The sequence below is a fragment of the Aethina tumida genome, chromosome 2, assembly GCF_024364675.1.
Source record: "Aethina tumida isolate Nest 87 chromosome 2, icAetTumi1.1, whole genome shotgun sequence".
In the NCBI taxonomy this organism is placed as follows: Eukaryota; Metazoa; Arthropoda; class Insecta; order Coleoptera; family Nitidulidae; genus Aethina; species Aethina tumida.
Window position 1 is genome coordinate 15,193,550 of NC_065436.1, and position 18,659 is coordinate 15,212,208.

The following is an 18,659-nucleotide window of genomic DNA, read 5'->3' on the forward strand; positions in this document are numbered from 1 at the left end:
AACACTTGGGAAAAACACTACAGACCAACGGATACAAACGCTCAGAAATAAGACGTACATTGAGACCTCATACTAATAATAAAGATCCACCTAGAGAGCCCACGATTGGTAAAGCATTTCTCCCATATATATGTAAAGTTACTGAGAGAATTGGAAAAATCTTATTAAAACATAACATCCATACCGTTTTTATACCAACAAGGGAAATTCAACACAGTTTCAGATCTGCCAAAGATAGGAGAGACCATCAAACAGCTTCTGGGATGTATTGCATACCATGTTCTTGCAGGAAAGTATACATCAGTACCACAAAACGTTCAATAGGGACTAGGATTAAGAAACACAAACGAAACTGCATCCTAGGACAATCAGACAAGTCTGCTGTAGCTGAACATGCAGCAATTGAAATCCATAAACACGGAAACAACTTCAACAGAAAAGAAGATGCATGGAAGCTTGATAAAATATGGACACCAGTGCTTAAAAACACAAAAATCGCTAAGCAGATAAGACGGCCAACGAACAGAACGAAATTTTTAGAACATCAGTTGTCTAAGTTGTCATTTAGTTATCAATCAGATGTCCAAGTGGCACGAACCAAATAATTCTAACAAACGTCGACCAATAAACCCGAACAACCATAGATATGGAAACAATGGTCACTAAAACCTCAACCTTTATATTAAAATGTACCCTGACTAAATGTTATTGTTACATGTCATTTAAAATACAGTACCTGCTCAAAGTCAGTTAAAGAACAAAATAAAAAGTGATAATTAAGAAATAAAATTATAAAGAAATGTTTGTAAACTTTATGAATAACCAGTTATAATGTACTGATATAATATTTGTTTGGATTAATATGTTATACCACATTTACATATTATTTTATTGTGTGCTATAACGGAAAGCAAATATATGTAAATAAATATTTAACCCCTCGTTAACAAAAGTGCACGAAACAATTAACAATTTGGCTTTGGCAAAATATAGTTAAAAATACATGCCAGCATATATATTATCCAGTATGTTGTTTTATCAAATTATTTGTTCAGTCTGAAGAAAACATAATAACGAAATTATTCATGGTATTAGAACATCACACACCTGAAATAATTACAAACTCATCCAGTTTAATATTGTCTGATAAGCATAAGCTTATTATAAGATTCGTAATAAAGATCAAGTGAGCGTGCAGCGAAGATTTGTTCCCCTGATGTCTCTTTCGCTTCAATTGATCCCCAGACCCTCAACATTTAATGAACTCTCCAGTGCTCAATGACGATATAGAAATGGAATTACTTCTAATCCGTACCCGACAATTGCACTCTCGCTGCATTCGGAAGGGCGTTTTTAAATAGAGACATAATTTTCTAAGCGCCGGATTATTGTACACGTATCACATAATAAATTTATTCCACATTCACATTCCCAGATTTACTCATACGAAAACAAATATTTTAATATCAAAATTGAGCAAGTTTCTTATGATTGGGGACTTGGGCTGAACTCGACTGAAAATCTTTATAAAAATATGTAAATTTGGCAAATTGGTCGGGAGTTTGGAATCGCTTCGAGGAATTGAATTTGTATAAAATTGTTTGAACCCTAATGTTCCGGAAATGAATAGAGAAATTTTAGAGGTTTTTACGAAAACTAATTTTAAATTCCCCCTCCGTGCCGGAGCCCTCAAACCAATATTATAAATGAAATTAATTATTTAAAATTAATCTGGAATATTCATTACAAAATTTAAAATCGGCGTAAAATATATTCATAGGCTTAGAATTAATCGACGAGGCTTATTATAAAACGTTTTCAGTTGAATTATTAACTTCGCTGTATCCATTAGATTATTTTATAAAAAAAAAATATTTCGTACGTATTTTATTTATTACTAGTTCAAAATTCGAACTATGCAATTAATTAATTCTAATATTCGTGTACATTTATTAAAAAATACACGTTGGAATTTTTATAATTTGCTGTAGAAAAATGCATGACTAATTAAATTCATAGGACCTAAGCAGCATCAGCTTAATTGCTTTCCTGCAAAACTTCTGTAAATTAAATAAACCGTATCGCAGTTTTAACTTCCCTCCACCAATTTATAGACACTGAACCACCGCGTTTTTGTACAAAGATGACAGGACTTTCGGATTCTTAAGTTAACCCTCGTCATTGTTCTCGAAATACAGTTTTATTGTGTGTGGCCTGTTTTTTGCCATATTTTGCCAAGATCTTAGCTTGTTTGATTGATAGAGGTAGATTGTTAAGGCTTTTTTACTGTCAAGTAACAAACACAAATGCTTCTTGATGTTGTGTGTTCTAATACAACATTAAATTGAAATTTTTAATGTTGTAACTTACTCATTCTCATTGATACTTTCAATTATTATATTAATTTTTTTTTTTTAATTATTGTCGAAAATGAATTTTTGAATTTATTTTCAAACCTACAGTTGTGGAGGCTTTAACAAATTTGAATGCCGAAAAAATCCGATTTAAACCAAATTCCCGTTATAATAGACCAACTCAAACTAGAAAGATTTTGCCAACTGTAACATCAACTATACAAAGTTACAAATATGTAAAATTAACTGAGGAGAGAGATGGTTTGGTACCATTTTTACGTTCAACCACATCTGCACCCGAAGATGACGATGATGAATATGAGGATGATGATGAGGAGGAAGAAGAGTTACGAACTGATAATCGAAGTGAAACACACCCAGTTACAACTGAAAGAACAACCTCAATAAGACCTGTTCCTTCCCCTAATAGATTACTTTCCAAAACTAAATTAAATACTTTACTAACTGGAGTATCAAAAACTCCCAGTTGGGTTTCAGAGAAGGAAGTTGCTAGTGAAGTAAGTACATCGTTAATTGATACTAAATCACGTGGCGAAAATGAAGAAGATGAAGACGAATACGAAGATGATGAAGAATATGATGATGATGAAGATGTTGATGAAGAGAACGGTGACAAGAAAAAAACTACTCCTTTAGCTCCATTAGTGGAAACATCTGCCTTAAGAAATACCTTTCTTCATAGACAAGGAGAAAGACCTTCATTTGTAGCCAATAAATTAAATTTAAATACAAAAACTGATAAAAATAAGGAGATTGTGAAACCAAGCATTCGGGTTTATAGAACTAAACAGAAGCCTTCATTTAAAAGAACAGAAACAACATCTACAACTGAAAGTCTATCGTTGTTTACAAAGGCTAAATACAAGTTTTACACAAGATCAACCACGTTGTCTAGCGTTTCTACTGAACCTCCTACACAAAGTACTGTAAAAAGTACTACTGCACAAGTAAACCAGAATGTGGAAATCATAGAAAACACCACTGTAAATACAGATAACTTACAAGAAAGTAACACCACTGATTTGGATAATGTCACAACTACTGAAAATATACAGGACTGATAGTACAACAAAAGAAAATAAAGTACAGTCCTTATTAGAAAATAGTACTATTTCTAACTTAGAAGGAAACATTACTACAGAAGAAATTAATGTTTTACACGAAATAACGACGGTCCAAGTAGAAGTCCAAGATACTACAGAAGATTCTACTGAATCAATTACAACAATTGAGTCAGTAGTGGATACTGAGTATACTTTAAATACTACAAGTAAAACTACGACTCAGTCTACCACATCTTACATACCTAGAAGTACTTTGAGACCAATCAACTCTCGTCCTAAATTCAATGTACCAAAAAGAACATCACTTAAGAAATCTACAGTGGAAACAACTACAAGGCGACAAAATAGATTTAGTTAATAGAAATAAATCAAGATTGTCTTTTGAAACTAACAACACATCAACGATGAATAAAATACCTTCTATAAAAACAAGACCAACTCCGACTACAGCTTCGACTATAAATAAATTTATTTATAAATACAGTACTACTGTTAAACCTAGATATATCAAGGAAGTATCTAATGATGACGATGATGAGTCGCCTTGACATTTTTGAGTGTAATTTTGGATCTAATCGACCGATTTGGCTAAGCAGGCATTCAAATTAAATATAAATGAACATTCTACAACTTTCATTTATGTAGTTTTGAGATTGGTCCAGCAATTCAGATGCCAGTGATTTTAATAAATTGATTTCTTGGGTAAAAAACCGACTTAATCAAGTTAAAAATTTAATCGTGATTTTCAGGTTTGGCGTGCCAAAATTTATACGGAAATCCTGTTGGAATATAAAAAACAGATTTTTTAGGACATGCATTGAGGTATAAATAATGGACCAATCTGGTATTACAGCAAACATACGTGCATCTCCTTTATATTATCAATCTCGACGTTGGAAACTTAAAATAATTTGCATATCATAAAATAAGGCTTTATTTAGTGTAAAATATTCAAGGATAATATTTCAGTCGGGTTTGTAATAGAATTATGAGTAAAACATTTCACGGGCATTAGGTATGCATAGCATATTATCCTTTGCTTATTCTTAACAGGGTTATTTTGCATCCCTCGTTCTCTCTTCTTTACATCTGTTTTTCTGTATTGCACGAAGAAATTGTCTGTACGTGAGATTTCAAATAAATTGACTTTATAACCTATTAACGGCAAGTACTGTTGTCTAATTTAATTTCGGCTAAAATATCGTCGGGAGACGAGGCGACTTTGAGACACGATCCATTTTCCAAATCAAATGTTCTAATTAACTTAAAATTAAAGTGAATGTGCATTAGTTGTTGAATTAAGACCTTTGATACTTTCCAACATCAATATAATGTAATAATTCCCTTCTTAAGTGGTTTTATTCGATTATTACCTTTATTGATAACCAATATAATCGATTTAATTGATAGCTGAAACAATTTTAATCATTTCTTCTTTGTAAATTACATTACTGCAGAGGATATCGTTCTATCCTATCCAAATTTTATTTTACAAAGTTTATAATTGTTTAATATTTGATTCCCATTGACGTCAAAATAATTAATCAGATAAAAGTGATCAGTTCCACAATGAAAAAGTTAAAATAGCATTATGCGAGGCTACAAAACTGAAAAATGTTTCAAACATACATGAGTAAATATCATGGATGGTGGAAAATTCGAAAAAGCAATATGTCAATCACACGTCAGGGGATAAGCCTAATACTACTGAATTAAAAATCGAAAAGTAAACAACCTTTATCCATCCGATTCTAAACATTATTGCATTTAATTCTCCCCAGGTTTGCATATTTGTTTTTTTTTTCTGTTTTAAATTTAGGATGTATATCAAAATAAAGTTGAGAGATTAAAACTCCATTACAAATAAAATCAATGGTATTTTTGTTTTATTATGTATACGTTGCAGCACTATTAATTACCTCAGAGTTAATTTTAAATTAAATTAGTGATAAACAGTACAATAATGTTAAATAACAGTCTTTTTTGCCGCTTGTTTTTGTGTAAATTCAATGACATATCTTCTCAAATCCTAAATATAAATGGTTGGCATATTACCAAGTAGTATGGGATATTAATAAGTTTTATTAAATATATGTTTACTATTTTGCACATGATTTTTAAAATAAACGTGACTTCACCGAACTTAAACTCATTAGAATTAATGAATGAAATAATAATTATTTAATCTTAAATTGTTTTCATTCATTCGAGATATCTAATTTAAGAGTACTTTATCATTTTATAGGAAGATTTTTATTAAATATTTATTTATTATTTTGATAGAATATAAAAACACTGTTGTGTTTATTTATTTTTAGTAATAACTTGTGTAAAAACAAAATGTTTTACCTTGTGCTAAGCGATTAATGATTAAAATAATAATTATTTTATCTCAAAATTATATTCAAGGTACTCAAATGAAGAATTGTCTAGGATTTTATACGTAAAATTTATTTTGATTTTATTATTTATCAAAAAATAAACACTTTTGTTATAAATAAATGAAATAATAATTATTTCATCTCAAATTATTTTCATTCATTTGAGATATCTAATTTAAGAGTACTTTATCACTTTAAAGAAGGAATTTTATTAAATATTTATTTATTTATAATTCTGACAAAATATAAAAAACTTTTATGATATTTAATATAAAATACGAGAGAATTTATTTATTTTTAGTAATAAATGATTAATGATTAAAATAATAATTATTTTATCTCAAATTATATTCAAGGTACTCAAATGAAGAATTGTCTACGGTTTTATACTTAAAATTTATTTTGATTTTATTATTTATCAGAAAATAAACACTTGTGTAATTAATGGATGTAATAATAATTATTTCATCTCAAATTATTTTCATTCATTCGAGATATTTAATTTAAAAGTACTTTGTCACTTTATAGGAAGATTTTTATTAAACATTTATTTATTGATTATTCTGACAGAATATAAAAAAACTTTTAACTCACATTGACCTCATAATTTGCCTTTTTGTCAAAACAAAAAGGCCTCACATAGTTAATGACATATACAGAAGCCAACGTATTTTAATTGAAATATTTTTCATGGCATCAGGTACTTTTGTTGCGCACATAAACACGATGACTTGAAATGCAAATACAGATCGCAAATACGTACATACCGAGTTTGAAAAATATGTAAATGTCACAATAATATGGTTAACAAATATTTGTAGAATAGGTAAGCCTGAGCAAGTCAATTAAATATTTGTTCGAGTAATGAAATTGATATAACAACAACAACAACTTGAAAAGTCAATATGCAGCTCTTCCAGTTGATTGTGCTTATTCATTTTGTTTATGTGTTTGGAAATCAACAACAGAGAAAACGTTCAATAAAATATGAGATGCGGCATGGGCTGAAATGATTGTTACTTTTTAATTCTGGTAACCAACTTTATGGCTCTTGATAAGTTAAGTGGTTAAGTAAAAAATATGCCAATATGTTATTACTTAAATATTTATAGTTGTTTGGGTTTATTGGTCGACGTTTGTTGGAATTATTTCCTGACGTTTCGCTAGCACGACTTGCTAGCATCTTCAGAGGTCTGATTTGGTTCGTCTCACTTGGACATCTGATTGACAACTAAATAACAACTAAAGACATCTGATGTTCTAGAAGTTTCGTTCTGTTCTTTGGCCGTTCTTATATGCTTAGAGATTTTGGTGTTTTTGAGCACTGGTGTCCATATTTTATCCAGCTTCAATGCTTCTTCTTTTCTGTTGAAGTTGTTTCCGTGTTTATGGATTTCAATTGCTTCCCTAAGCATTCTCTTGTGATATCCAGTTGTCGAGGCAAGCAATTGTGTATCTTGGAATTTTATCTTATGATTTCCATCTAACAGTGCATGTTCAGCTACAGCAGACTTGTCTGATTGTCCTAGGATGCAGTTTCGTTTGTGTTCCTTAATCCTAGTCCCTATTGAACGTTTTATGATACCTATGTATACTTTCCCGCAAGAGCATGATATGCGATGTATCCCAGAAGTTGTTTCATGGTTTCTCCTATCTCTGACAGATCTGAGACTGTTGAATCTTCCTTGTTGGTATAAAAACAGAATGAATGTCATGTTTGAATAAGATTTTTCCAATTCTATCGGTAACTTTACATATATGTGGGAGAAAAGCTTTACCAATCGTGGGCTCACTAGGTGGATCTTCATTATTAGCATGAGGTCTCATTATACGTCTTATTTCTGAGCGTTTGTATCCATTGGCCTGTAGTGTGTTTTTCAAGTGTTCTTGTTCTTCAGCGAGGTGGTGAGTGGCACATATCCTTTTGTCTCGTTCAATTAGTGTTTTGATGACCCTTTATTTTTAACTAGGATGATGGTTAGATAGTTTATGTCGATACCGATCGGTGTGTGTTGGTTTTCAGTATACTGTATGGTCTAAATGTTCACCCACTCTTTTTACTAGGACATCCAAAAAAGATATTTGGTTCTCCTTCTCCAATTCCATTGTGAATTTGATATTGTTATGTTGAGAGTTTAGGTGATTTAGAAACTGATCTAGTTTTTCTTGTCCATCTTTTTATATCCAGAAAGTATCATCCACATAACAATACCAAACAGAAGGTTTGTATTTGGAAGTTTCAGTCGCTTTTTATTCAAACTTTTCCATAAAGAAAACTAGATCAGTTTCTAAAACACCTAAACTCTCAACATAACAAAATCAAATTCACAATGGAATTAGACCATACAGTATACCAAAAACCTACACACACCGATCGGTATCTACATATACTATCTAACCATCATCCTAGTCAAAAATAAGAGGTCATCAAAACATTAATCGAACGAGCCAAAAGGATATATACCACAGACCACCTCGCTGAAGAACAAGAACATTTGGAAAAAACACTACAGGCCAACGGATACGAACGCTCAGAAATAAGACGTACAATGAGACCTTATACTAATAATAAAGATCGACCTAGTGAGCCCACGATTGGTAAAGCTTTTCTCCCATATATATGTAAAGTTATCGATAGAATTGGAAAAATCTTATTAAAACATAACATCCATACTGTTTTTATACCAACAAGGAAGAATCAACACAGTCTCAGATCTGCCAAAGATAGGAGAGACCATCAAACAGCTTCTGGGGTATACCACATACCATGCTCTTGCGGGAAAGTATACATCGATACCACAAAACGTTCAATAGGGGACTACGATTAAGGAACACAAACGAAACTGCATCCTAGGACAATCAGACAAATCTACTGTAGGTGAACATGAACTGTTAGATGGAAATCATAAAATAAAATTCCAAGATACACAATTGCTTGCCTCGACAACTGGATATCACAAGAGAATGATTAGAGAAGCAATTGAAATCCATAAACATGGAAACAACTTCAACAGTAAAGAAGAAGCACTGAAGCTTGATAAAACATAGACACCAGTGCTCAAAATCACCAAAATTTCTAAGCATATAAGAACGGCCAACGAACAGAACAAAATTTCTAAAGCATCAGTTGTCTAAGTTATCATTTAGTTGTTAATGAGATGTGACACGAACCAAACCAGACCTCTGAAGATGCTAGCCACTCGTGTTAGTGAAACGTCAGGAAATAATTCTAACTAACATCGACCAATAAACCCGAACAACTATAGATATGGAAGGGTACATTTTATCATATTACACCTAGCTGTTTTTGTATTTTATAAAAATCACTAAAATACTTCAAACATCAAAACCTAAATATCTTAAATTTAGTTGTGATAATAAAAATTAATCAAGGATACCTTTGTTCTTCTAAATTGTGTAATGAACATGAAAAAATATTCAGTGGGATGCAAAATAGAACGAGGAAATGAGAACAACCCCTCAGAATTTAGGGTTATATATCATTATGGAAAAACTTGTTATATTGAATTGAATTGTAGGTTGTTATTTTGAGATAACATGTACCAAATTCAAATTTAAGTGCCTTCAGGAAAATCTTTAGAAAAAATATATTTAGTTTTTATTTTAGTTTTAGGAACACCTTGTCTGAGAAACCTTAATCTAATTAAAACAAATTGAAAAATTGATGAAATCATCATTGTAATTGGTAAAATGCATAATTCACATTATAATTAACCCCTTAAACACGTAGATGATTATGGGATAGAAATTTATTTGCAACATCCCTTGTACAAAGTTCGATTTCGATACTTAATAATCTCTAATTAAACTACAACCCTATAAATTACAGTATATCACAACTGGCGACCACAGAGTGTCATTCGGTATGATATACACAAGCAAGATGATTGTGCGGATCGCACATACTAATTGTTGTGCTTAAATTACCGGTTACCTAAATAATGTTAATCACACCATTTGTACACAGGAGGAGTACGGATTTAACCCGGGGGTTACCAGTTATTAAGCCGACGCTCAGACGAGTTACTTTGATTTTGCATACACAAACAGCGTATAAAATATTCACCGATTGTTTTACGCAAAATGGTTAATGAAGCTTCCCTATCAGGTTAATTTGTTTGACTTTGATACGTATACATTATTAATGCCAAATTTGCCTAAAACTAGGAAATTCGATTCAACTTGACTTTAGGGCAATTGTATCCAGCTACAATACCGATATCGGAGATAGCATTTTGATTCATTATCAACTGCACGAATTTAGTAATTCAAATTACGAACTATTCTTCCATAAACACCCCTAAATTGCATCCTGAACACTAATAAAAAATTATGCACGCAGTTAAACAACAACGGCAACATAAAGTCTACTAAGTAATAATAAGTGTCGGCCTCAATTTACTCCAAACTTGGCCTGTTTCGTGCTGAAATTGTAAATGATGACCGTAAATTTACGGGATGCATACAGTAAATTTTGATGAATTATCAAATCCTTTGAGTTAATTAGGTTTCACATGGCTCTGTGGTCCATATGTCGCGCATCACTATTCCCAATTGAGGCTGCCGTCTTTAACCGGGTCCACATAAATTCCATAGAGGGTGGGCATATTACAAACTACCTATGTAGACGGAATTTCATCAAGATTAAATGATCGTATTGGATTACGCTAAACCTATACGGACTGTAATATATAAGCTCTCGGTGCATAATTAAATTTCAATAAACAAGGTCCAGTAATAAAGCTTGTATGAATTCCTATCAACGTAAACTATGTTAATGATGCGTAATGTAGCACTTCATTGAAGGCGTTAATTCTAGATTTATCGTAAATCTTCAATGACACATAAATTAACTATTATTAGGCAAAGTTGAATTATATGTGCTTTGCTATAATTAAAATTTAAATTGTTTTCAATTAACCTGTAAATTAAACGAATTAAACGAATAAAATATAAATGCACTAATTACATATTATTTTCAATTGAATTTAACCAATCGATTATTTATTCCAATCTAATAATGAAATCTCATCAATTTTCCTTAAAATTACTTATTAAATATAAATTTACATAAAAAGTAATTTAGATTATTTTGACGAAAATATAAGAACTTATTTAGTAATGCCCTAAATTGAGTTCAAAACTATTAAGAGGAAACTATTAAGTCGAAAAGTATTTTTTACTTTTTTGTTGGACCATCCTGAATGTATTATTTAGAGTAAGTCAATAATAAAATCTCACAAATTTTCTTAAATTTATTTTATTTGTTTTTTATAAAAATATAAATCTAATAAAATTTGTGAGATTGTATTATTGAATTAGTCTGGATAATACATTCAGGATGGTCCAACAAAAAAGTAAAAAATTCTTTTCGACTTAATAGTTTCATCTTAATAGTTTTGAACTCAACTTAGGGCATTAGTAAGTAAGTTCTTATAATTTCGTTAAAAGAATCTAAATCTCTTATTCAATTCAAAAGAATATGTAATAAGTGGAATTAAAAAAAATTTGGAAAATGTGTTATAATTCGCCATATAATACTGAACGACATTGCTTTTTATTTGACATCGAGAGACCTTAGATAGACTTCGGAGGGAGCTCGGACACAAGTGTAAATAATACGATATTTTATCTTTTTTATTACAGGTTTATTTACCAATCAAGCATGTCAGTCTTTATGACTTTTAACCAAATTAAACCAAATATGAAATTTATTGAACAAATTTTGTTTGAATAACCTGGCTAGACCAGAACAAGAAGAAATTTATTTCTTTGTCAATATATTGACCCAATCTAATATATTAGTAAGTAAATACAATAAATTCTTATATTTTCTTTAAGACAAATCAAATTGTTTCTCTTGTCAGGTGACTTTGTTTTTATAAGAATATAAATCTAAGGAAATTTGTGACATTGTATTATTAAATTAGTCTAAATAATACATTCAGGATGGCTCAACAAAAAAGTAAAAAATACTTTTCGATTTAATAGTTTCCTCTTAATAGTTTCGAACTCAATTTAGGGCAATAGTAAGTAAGTTCTTATATTTTCGTTAAAAGAATCTAAATTTCTTGTTCAATTCAAAAGAATACGTAAGTAGTGCTTTTATATTTTTATTCGTTTAATTAATTTTATTTACAAATATCTTGTGTTTTTGGAAAATGTGTTATAATTCGCCATATAGTACTGATCGACATTGCTTTTTATTTGACATCGATAGACCTTAAATTGACTTCGGATGGAGCATGGACACAAGTATAAATAATAAGATATTTTATCTTTTTTATTACAGCATTTAGATTCTTGTAACGAAAATATACTACTAATGCCCTAAGTTGAGTTCAAAACTATTAAGATGAAACTATTAAGTCGAAAAGTATTTTTTACTTTTTTGTTGAGCCATCCTGAATGTATTATTTAGATAGATTTATATTCTTATAAAAAACAAAGTTACATGACAAGAGAAACAATTTGGTTTTTCTTAAAGAAAATATAAGAATTTATTGTATTTACTTACTAATATACTAGATTGGGTCAATATATTGACAAAGAAATAAATTTCTTCTTGTTCTTGTCTAGCTAGGTTATTTAAACAAAATTTGTTCAATTAATTTCATATTTGTTTTAATTTGGTTAAAAGTCATAAGGACTGACATGCTTGATTGGTAAATAAAGCTGTAATAAAAACGATAAAATATTGTATTATTTACACTTGTGTCCTTATTTCCTCCGAAGTCTAACTAAGGTCTATAGATGTCAAATAAAAAGTAATGTTGTCCAATATTATATAACAAATTCTAATACATTTTCCAAAATTTTATTTTTAATATGCTTTTATATTGATTCTAATTCAAATAATTCATTTATTCTTATGATTTAATATACTATTAATAAATTCTCCTGAAACCATGTTTTATTTGTTTTTCCTGCTGTTTCTAATATAAACTTTCTATTATGTTTGCTGTATAATACAACTTGTATAAATGCCTTGTGGTGTTTTGACTGACGATTTACTTCCGTCTCATCCATTTACTGAGAGACACATTGATATTACAACAATTATTTCTACAACAATCAAAGCACGTACTATAGTCTAAATTAATTATAAAATATATTTTTAAATAGTGCACGAACGTGATTAAGTTAATTTTCACCTAATGAAATATAATACTAAAATAAGTAATATAAATATAAATAAATATATCACACTCATTAATTACTTTGTGATGAGGATTATTTCCATCTCATCCAAAGAGATTTACGAATTTTACTTAGAGGAACATTGATATTATCACAATTATTACTACAACAAACATATTGTAATCTAAATAAATTATAAAATGTATCCTTAAATGTACAGGAATGTGGCTAAGTTAATTTTCAAGTGATGAAATATAATACTAAAAGAAGTAATTAATTTTTTATAAACTGCAGCTCTAAAGGAGGGAACCTGTTAATGTAAACAATTCATTTATGTTCAATGAAATAAAACGAAAAATATTGATCAATAATTATACTATACTCATGAATAACTTTGTGATGATGATTTATTTCCATCTCATCCAAATCGATTTACGAATTTTACTTAGAAAAACATTGATATTATCACAATTATTACTACAACAAACATAATGTAATCTAAATAAATTATAAAATGTATTTTTAAATAGTACAGCAATGTGGCTAAGTTAATTTTCTAGTGATGAAGAAGTAATTAATTTTTTATAAACTGCAGTTCTAAAGGAGGGAACCTGTTAATGTAAACAATTCATTTATGCTTAATCAAATAAAACGAAAAATATTGATCAATAAATATACTATACACATTAATTACTTTGTAATGGTTTTTCGGAATATTCATAATATTGGGGACTTATTATTATTAATTAATTTATGTATACCATTTGGTAGAATCTGTTTCTGTTTGATATATTTAACTGATAAATATGCTTTTACATACATATTTTAGTATATCCATTATTTCTAATATTATTTTATTTTATTACAATTTTTCAGCAGTTGGTTTATGACAATTTTAATCAATAACTATAACTTATAATTATCATATCATATTAACCAAATTTGATTCGAATTCAGCGTCTTCTTCCAATTAGAAATCAATTATTTGAATTATAACAGAAAATTCTATTAGAGAATTATTTAATTGGATATAAAGAATATGTACCAAGATTTGTTTCAAATTAATCAGTGATTCTTATTAAATTTTTCATACGTTGTACCCTTTCCACCTTTTCTTTTATTATTAAACAAAATTTAAAAACCTATATGGTCCGATAAATGAGAATTTCAAAGCTAAAGTGGACGCTGAACTTTCAACGGACATTTCTCAAATTTAGGGTGAACGGACTTGACCCACTACTGCTTTGAACCCCTCAAATTGTGACTCCTCTTCTGTCAGCCGACGACCCGTCGCGACGTGACGTCCCGCTTTATTCAATACATGCAAAAATCTGACGTGAAAAAACTAAAATGACATTTAAAATATTTTATTGTTACAGTGTTGCTGCGAACTGGACGAAATTCGCCCTTAAATTAATTAATCGTGAGACATTTAGTTAACAGACCGTGAAATCCGGAAACATAAGCAATTCAATCGTTTGCATTCCATTTATTCTTCTCCATCCGAAGAGCACAAGATGTTGAAAGGGCCATTCGCATCAAAAATTATATAAAATATTCTCTTGGCTAATAGATTTAAAATTTTAAAATTAATTTTTATATAAAATGTTCCATTTTGAAGAAGTAATGTTGACTTAAGCTCCATATTAAGATTCGTGGTCGTTTCTCTATTTCACACATAGTGACTGTTACAAATTATCTTTGAGTGAAAAATTGTGTAATTCAGTGTTCGATCTCTTAATCCCATCTGAAATAATTGATCGATGTGACCTCATTTTTCTATTTGTACACAAAACTATAAAAAACTGTGTGCTTAAAAATATACCATTATGTTTTAATCTATTTTTAAGAGTGAATATTTGACATTATGTATAAATTCTTATTTTGTTTCATGTTTGGCACATTTCCATGTGTTAATAAAAAATGCTGACCACTATGTAAAGTAAGATAAATTTAAAATAAAGATGTGACAGTATAATTCCCGTAAAATATTATATTAATAGTAAATAAATCTACATTTTTGGTAATCGTGCTAAAATAAATTTTAGGTGTGTAACCAACACACAAATTCACATTTACACATGTTACAATAATTAAAAGTTTAGCCAGAAAGCTTATGGTGATATGCGTGAAACAATATACCTGATTGATTGACGAACAGCGCCGAAAACAGGATAAAAACAGGCATAAAATTTCTAATACCCATCGTCTTGGAAGTTTTTTATGTTTAACACCAGTACAACTTGTTAAAACTTAAAAAGTTCCGGACCACGTGACTTTCACACAGTCTTATTCACATTGTTATTTTATGTCGGAAACTTTGTTTAACCAGTACTTTCTTAATTTGATACCAAATGCCAATATTTTAGTTTTATTTGCAAACTTTTCGAATCGGTAATGTTCTATTTAAAACTATTTCGCATTTAGAGTTTCGTTAAATTTAGAAGTTTCGGCGTTCGATAAAATATGAAAGTCAAGTCTGAAAATTAAGACGGCATATGAATTCGTCTAGTTCATGCACAGGTCCCTGGTGTTTTCTTCCTTAAAAAAAAAAACCAGGGAACTGACACCGGAGTGACAACAATTTTTAACAGGCTGAAAACTTCGAAATCAACAAAACTGAACACAAAACTATTTAAAAAAACATCAAAACTAAACACACAGACACAAAAAATTAAAAATGAACGAAAATGTAAAATTTTTATTTTTCGAAAGTTTCGGCTCCGCAGCGTACTTTGGCTTTGGCTATTTGCGGCCACACGTTTCGGTTCGGTCGTCTGGCAAAGCAGTGCGACGCGCGTCGGGAGAAACTGAGTGCGAATCCGCGAATAAAATTCTACGTCTAACCAACACAATTTACACATGCGCCCCAATTAATAGGCGCCCGTTAATTAGTTCGAGGTGGATTTTAATTTTATTGAAAATCATCCGTATCCGTTACTTGGAGAACGTCACTCACGTTCGTCGAGTTCGCGTGCCGGCTTTTGTGCAGCATCCATGCCATCCATGTGCAGTGTCGGTTTTCACTTCTGCCTACACTTTACGTGGGAAAGTAAATTAATACTTAAGTTGGTATAAAATTGTACTAACTTAACATACATAATTTTCCATTTAGTTCTAAACTAGGAATATTTTTGTTAAAAAAATTAAAGTTGGCAGTTAAAACTTAAAACTTTTAGTATTAAAATTTGAAATTTCATGTTTGAATTAAATTTATCATCAATCCGGTTTTCACATTTATTGACACTCCGAGTAAAAAACTATATATAGATAGATCATGATAAAATATAAATAAAATTCAATTGAAATAACAATTAATATTCAATCACATTATTTATGGATAGTATTTGTATTTACTTAAATTTCAATGTATTTTATTTTTAACATTATTTTAATTGTTTGCATCATTGTCATCATTAATTTCAACAATTCTTAGACTTTTTGTACTTTCAATTATTTCTTTTTGTTATAAAAAAGATACAATAGGCTTATGGTAACTAAAGTAAAAAATGAAAATGTTTGATTCAAATTTATCTAAGTATCGTGTAAAAGCGGCATCGATTGTCGTTTTATGTTTTGTAGTACTGAGTTTTCAATCATTGGATATATTTAAATAAATTTGTCACTAAATCCATTCAATTTCACTTATAAGATATACACAGCACTATACGTCAACTGTATAGCTACAAATATACTGGTATAAGCATGTCGGTGACGCGAACGCACGAGATTTCACCCATCCAAAAAGTTCTAAGGCGCACAGCACACTGCGCATGCGTCAATCATGAGCATGTGAATAAGGTGAACACATAATATTTCCATACCAAAAAGTGCCCAACGCTGCTAGAGAAGTTTTCACCTCTAAAAGTACAATAAATCTGTTATTATTTGTTAGGAAAGGAAAGTTTTACTTTTGCTTAATAAACATCCCTCCTTCAAATGTTGTAATTGGAACCAAAATATATATATATATATATATATATATATAAATAAAATTGGAGTGCCCGTTTGTAATATTGAAATAACCTTTTTTTACTTCATGCATATGAATATAAATACGGTACATACACCACAATAACATTTTTTATAATTTTTGTCTCTCTGCCTGTTTGTTCCGGCTAATCTCTGAAATGGCTGGACCGATTTTTACAGGACTTTTATTGACAGGTAGCTGATGTAATAAGGAGTAACTTAGGCTACTTTTATTTTAGAAAAATTCTTCTATTTTAGAAAAATAAAGTAATGTTGCAATGTTCAAGTACTGTCCAGTACCACGCACAGCCCACGCGCATACCACCACTACGCCGTCACGTCGGACGTCTCCCACCACTTCTCCCACCAACGATTGATTGATAGTTTGATTTGATTTATAGGTATCTTTTATAATTTCACCGATCCGTTCTTCTTACCTTATCTTATCTTAATTCAAAATATTTTGTTACATTTTTACTGCTTTCCTTTTTTACCTTTAAGTAATAATTATAAATAATTATAAATTAAGTACACTTGTGTTCAATATTCAGATTTACATTGAAATTGATAAATTATTTATAGGTTATTTTATTTAGTTAGTAACGTAGATAGTTGTTTTTTTCTAATATTTAGTTATGCCTAAAAGAAAGTCAAATCTCTTTAAAAACATGAAAAAGGCCAAAAGCCAAAGACGACGTGAAAATGAATCTGAACAAGATAGGGAAAGTCGTCTTTCAAATTGTAGATTACGGATGTCCATGTTTAGGTGGAATGAGAGTAGTTCTGAGAGGAATGAACGATTACAATCAATTAGATAGAAGGCGTCATTCATTGTTAAGGGCTCAAGAATCTTTGGAATCTCGAGATCACCGTCTAGAAAACGATCGTATTCAACACGCTATGGGACGAAGCTAGTGTTTAAATAAGATTTTTCCAATTCTATCGGTAACTTTACATATATATAAGAGAAAAGCTTTACCAATCATGGGTCCATTAGGTGGATTTTTATTATTAGTATGAGGTCTCATTGTACGTCTTATGGCCTGCTGTGTTGTTTTTCCTATAGTTCTTGTTCTTCAGCAAGGTGATGCGTGGCACATATCCTTTTGGCTCTTTTGGTTAGTGTTTTGATAACCCTTTGTTTTTGACTAGAATGATGATTAGATAGTTTATGTAGATATAGATCGGTGTATGTAGGTTTTCGATATACTGTATGGTCTAAATGTTCACCCACTCTTTTTACTAGGACATCCAAAAGAGGTATTTGGTTCTCCTTTTCCAATTCCATTGTGAATTTGATATTGTTATGTTGAGAGTTTAGGTGTTTTAGAAACTGATCTAGTTTTTCTTGTCCATGTTTCCATATTACGAAAGTATCATCCACGTAATGATACCAAACAGAAGGTTTGTGTTTGGATGTCTCAATCGCTTTTTGTTCAAACGTTCCCATAAAGAAATTGGCGATCACTAGACTAAGAGAAGTGTCCATTGCTAATCCTTCAGTCTGTTTGTAGAAAGTTTTTGTCAACAGTTCCTTAAACATGATATCAGAAATATTTCCTCCAGATATAGTGGATTTTTTCCGTACGTGCCTAACTGAAAGTTATTTCATTTGGAACAACAAATTCTATGAACGAAATGATTTGTGAAATATAAATTTTTATTATTTAAATCTCTTTTGATTTTCATTTCGAAAGGACGTATCA

The 18,659-nt window shown here is 30.2% G+C and overlaps 1 protein-coding gene and 1 long non-coding RNA gene across 3 annotated transcripts in view; both read right to left on the reverse strand.

Annotated features, from left to right (window-relative positions):
* The window catches only part of LOC109597576 (B-cell receptor CD22), a 287,560-nt gene extending 271,560 nt beyond the window's left edge, over positions 1 to 16,000 (reverse strand). Inside the window, exons 1-2 of one of the 2 annotated variants that reach the window (XM_049962665.1) lie at positions 15,716 to 16,000; positions 15,124 to 15,460 (exon numbers count right to left, since the gene is read on the reverse strand). In XM_049962665.1, the coding sequence (XP_049818622.1) occupies positions 15,124 to 15,187 (64 nt within the window). In that variant the 5' untranslated portion in view covers positions 15,188 to 15,460; positions 15,716 to 16,000. Of the gene's footprint in view, positions 1 to 15,123; positions 15,523 to 15,715 lie in introns of both variants that reach the window. The other variant, XM_049962666.1, reaches the window with a different exon arrangement.
* On the reverse strand, positions 4,360 to 4,847 carry LOC126264484 (uncharacterized). The gene is made up of 2 exons (XR_007547186.1): positions 4,813 to 4,847; positions 4,360 to 4,702 (listed from the first exon to the last, which is right to left on the reverse strand). It is a non-coding gene; the product is annotated as an uncharacterized LOC126264484 (long non-coding RNA).
* Positions 16,001 to 18,659: the final 2,659 nt, after the last annotated feature.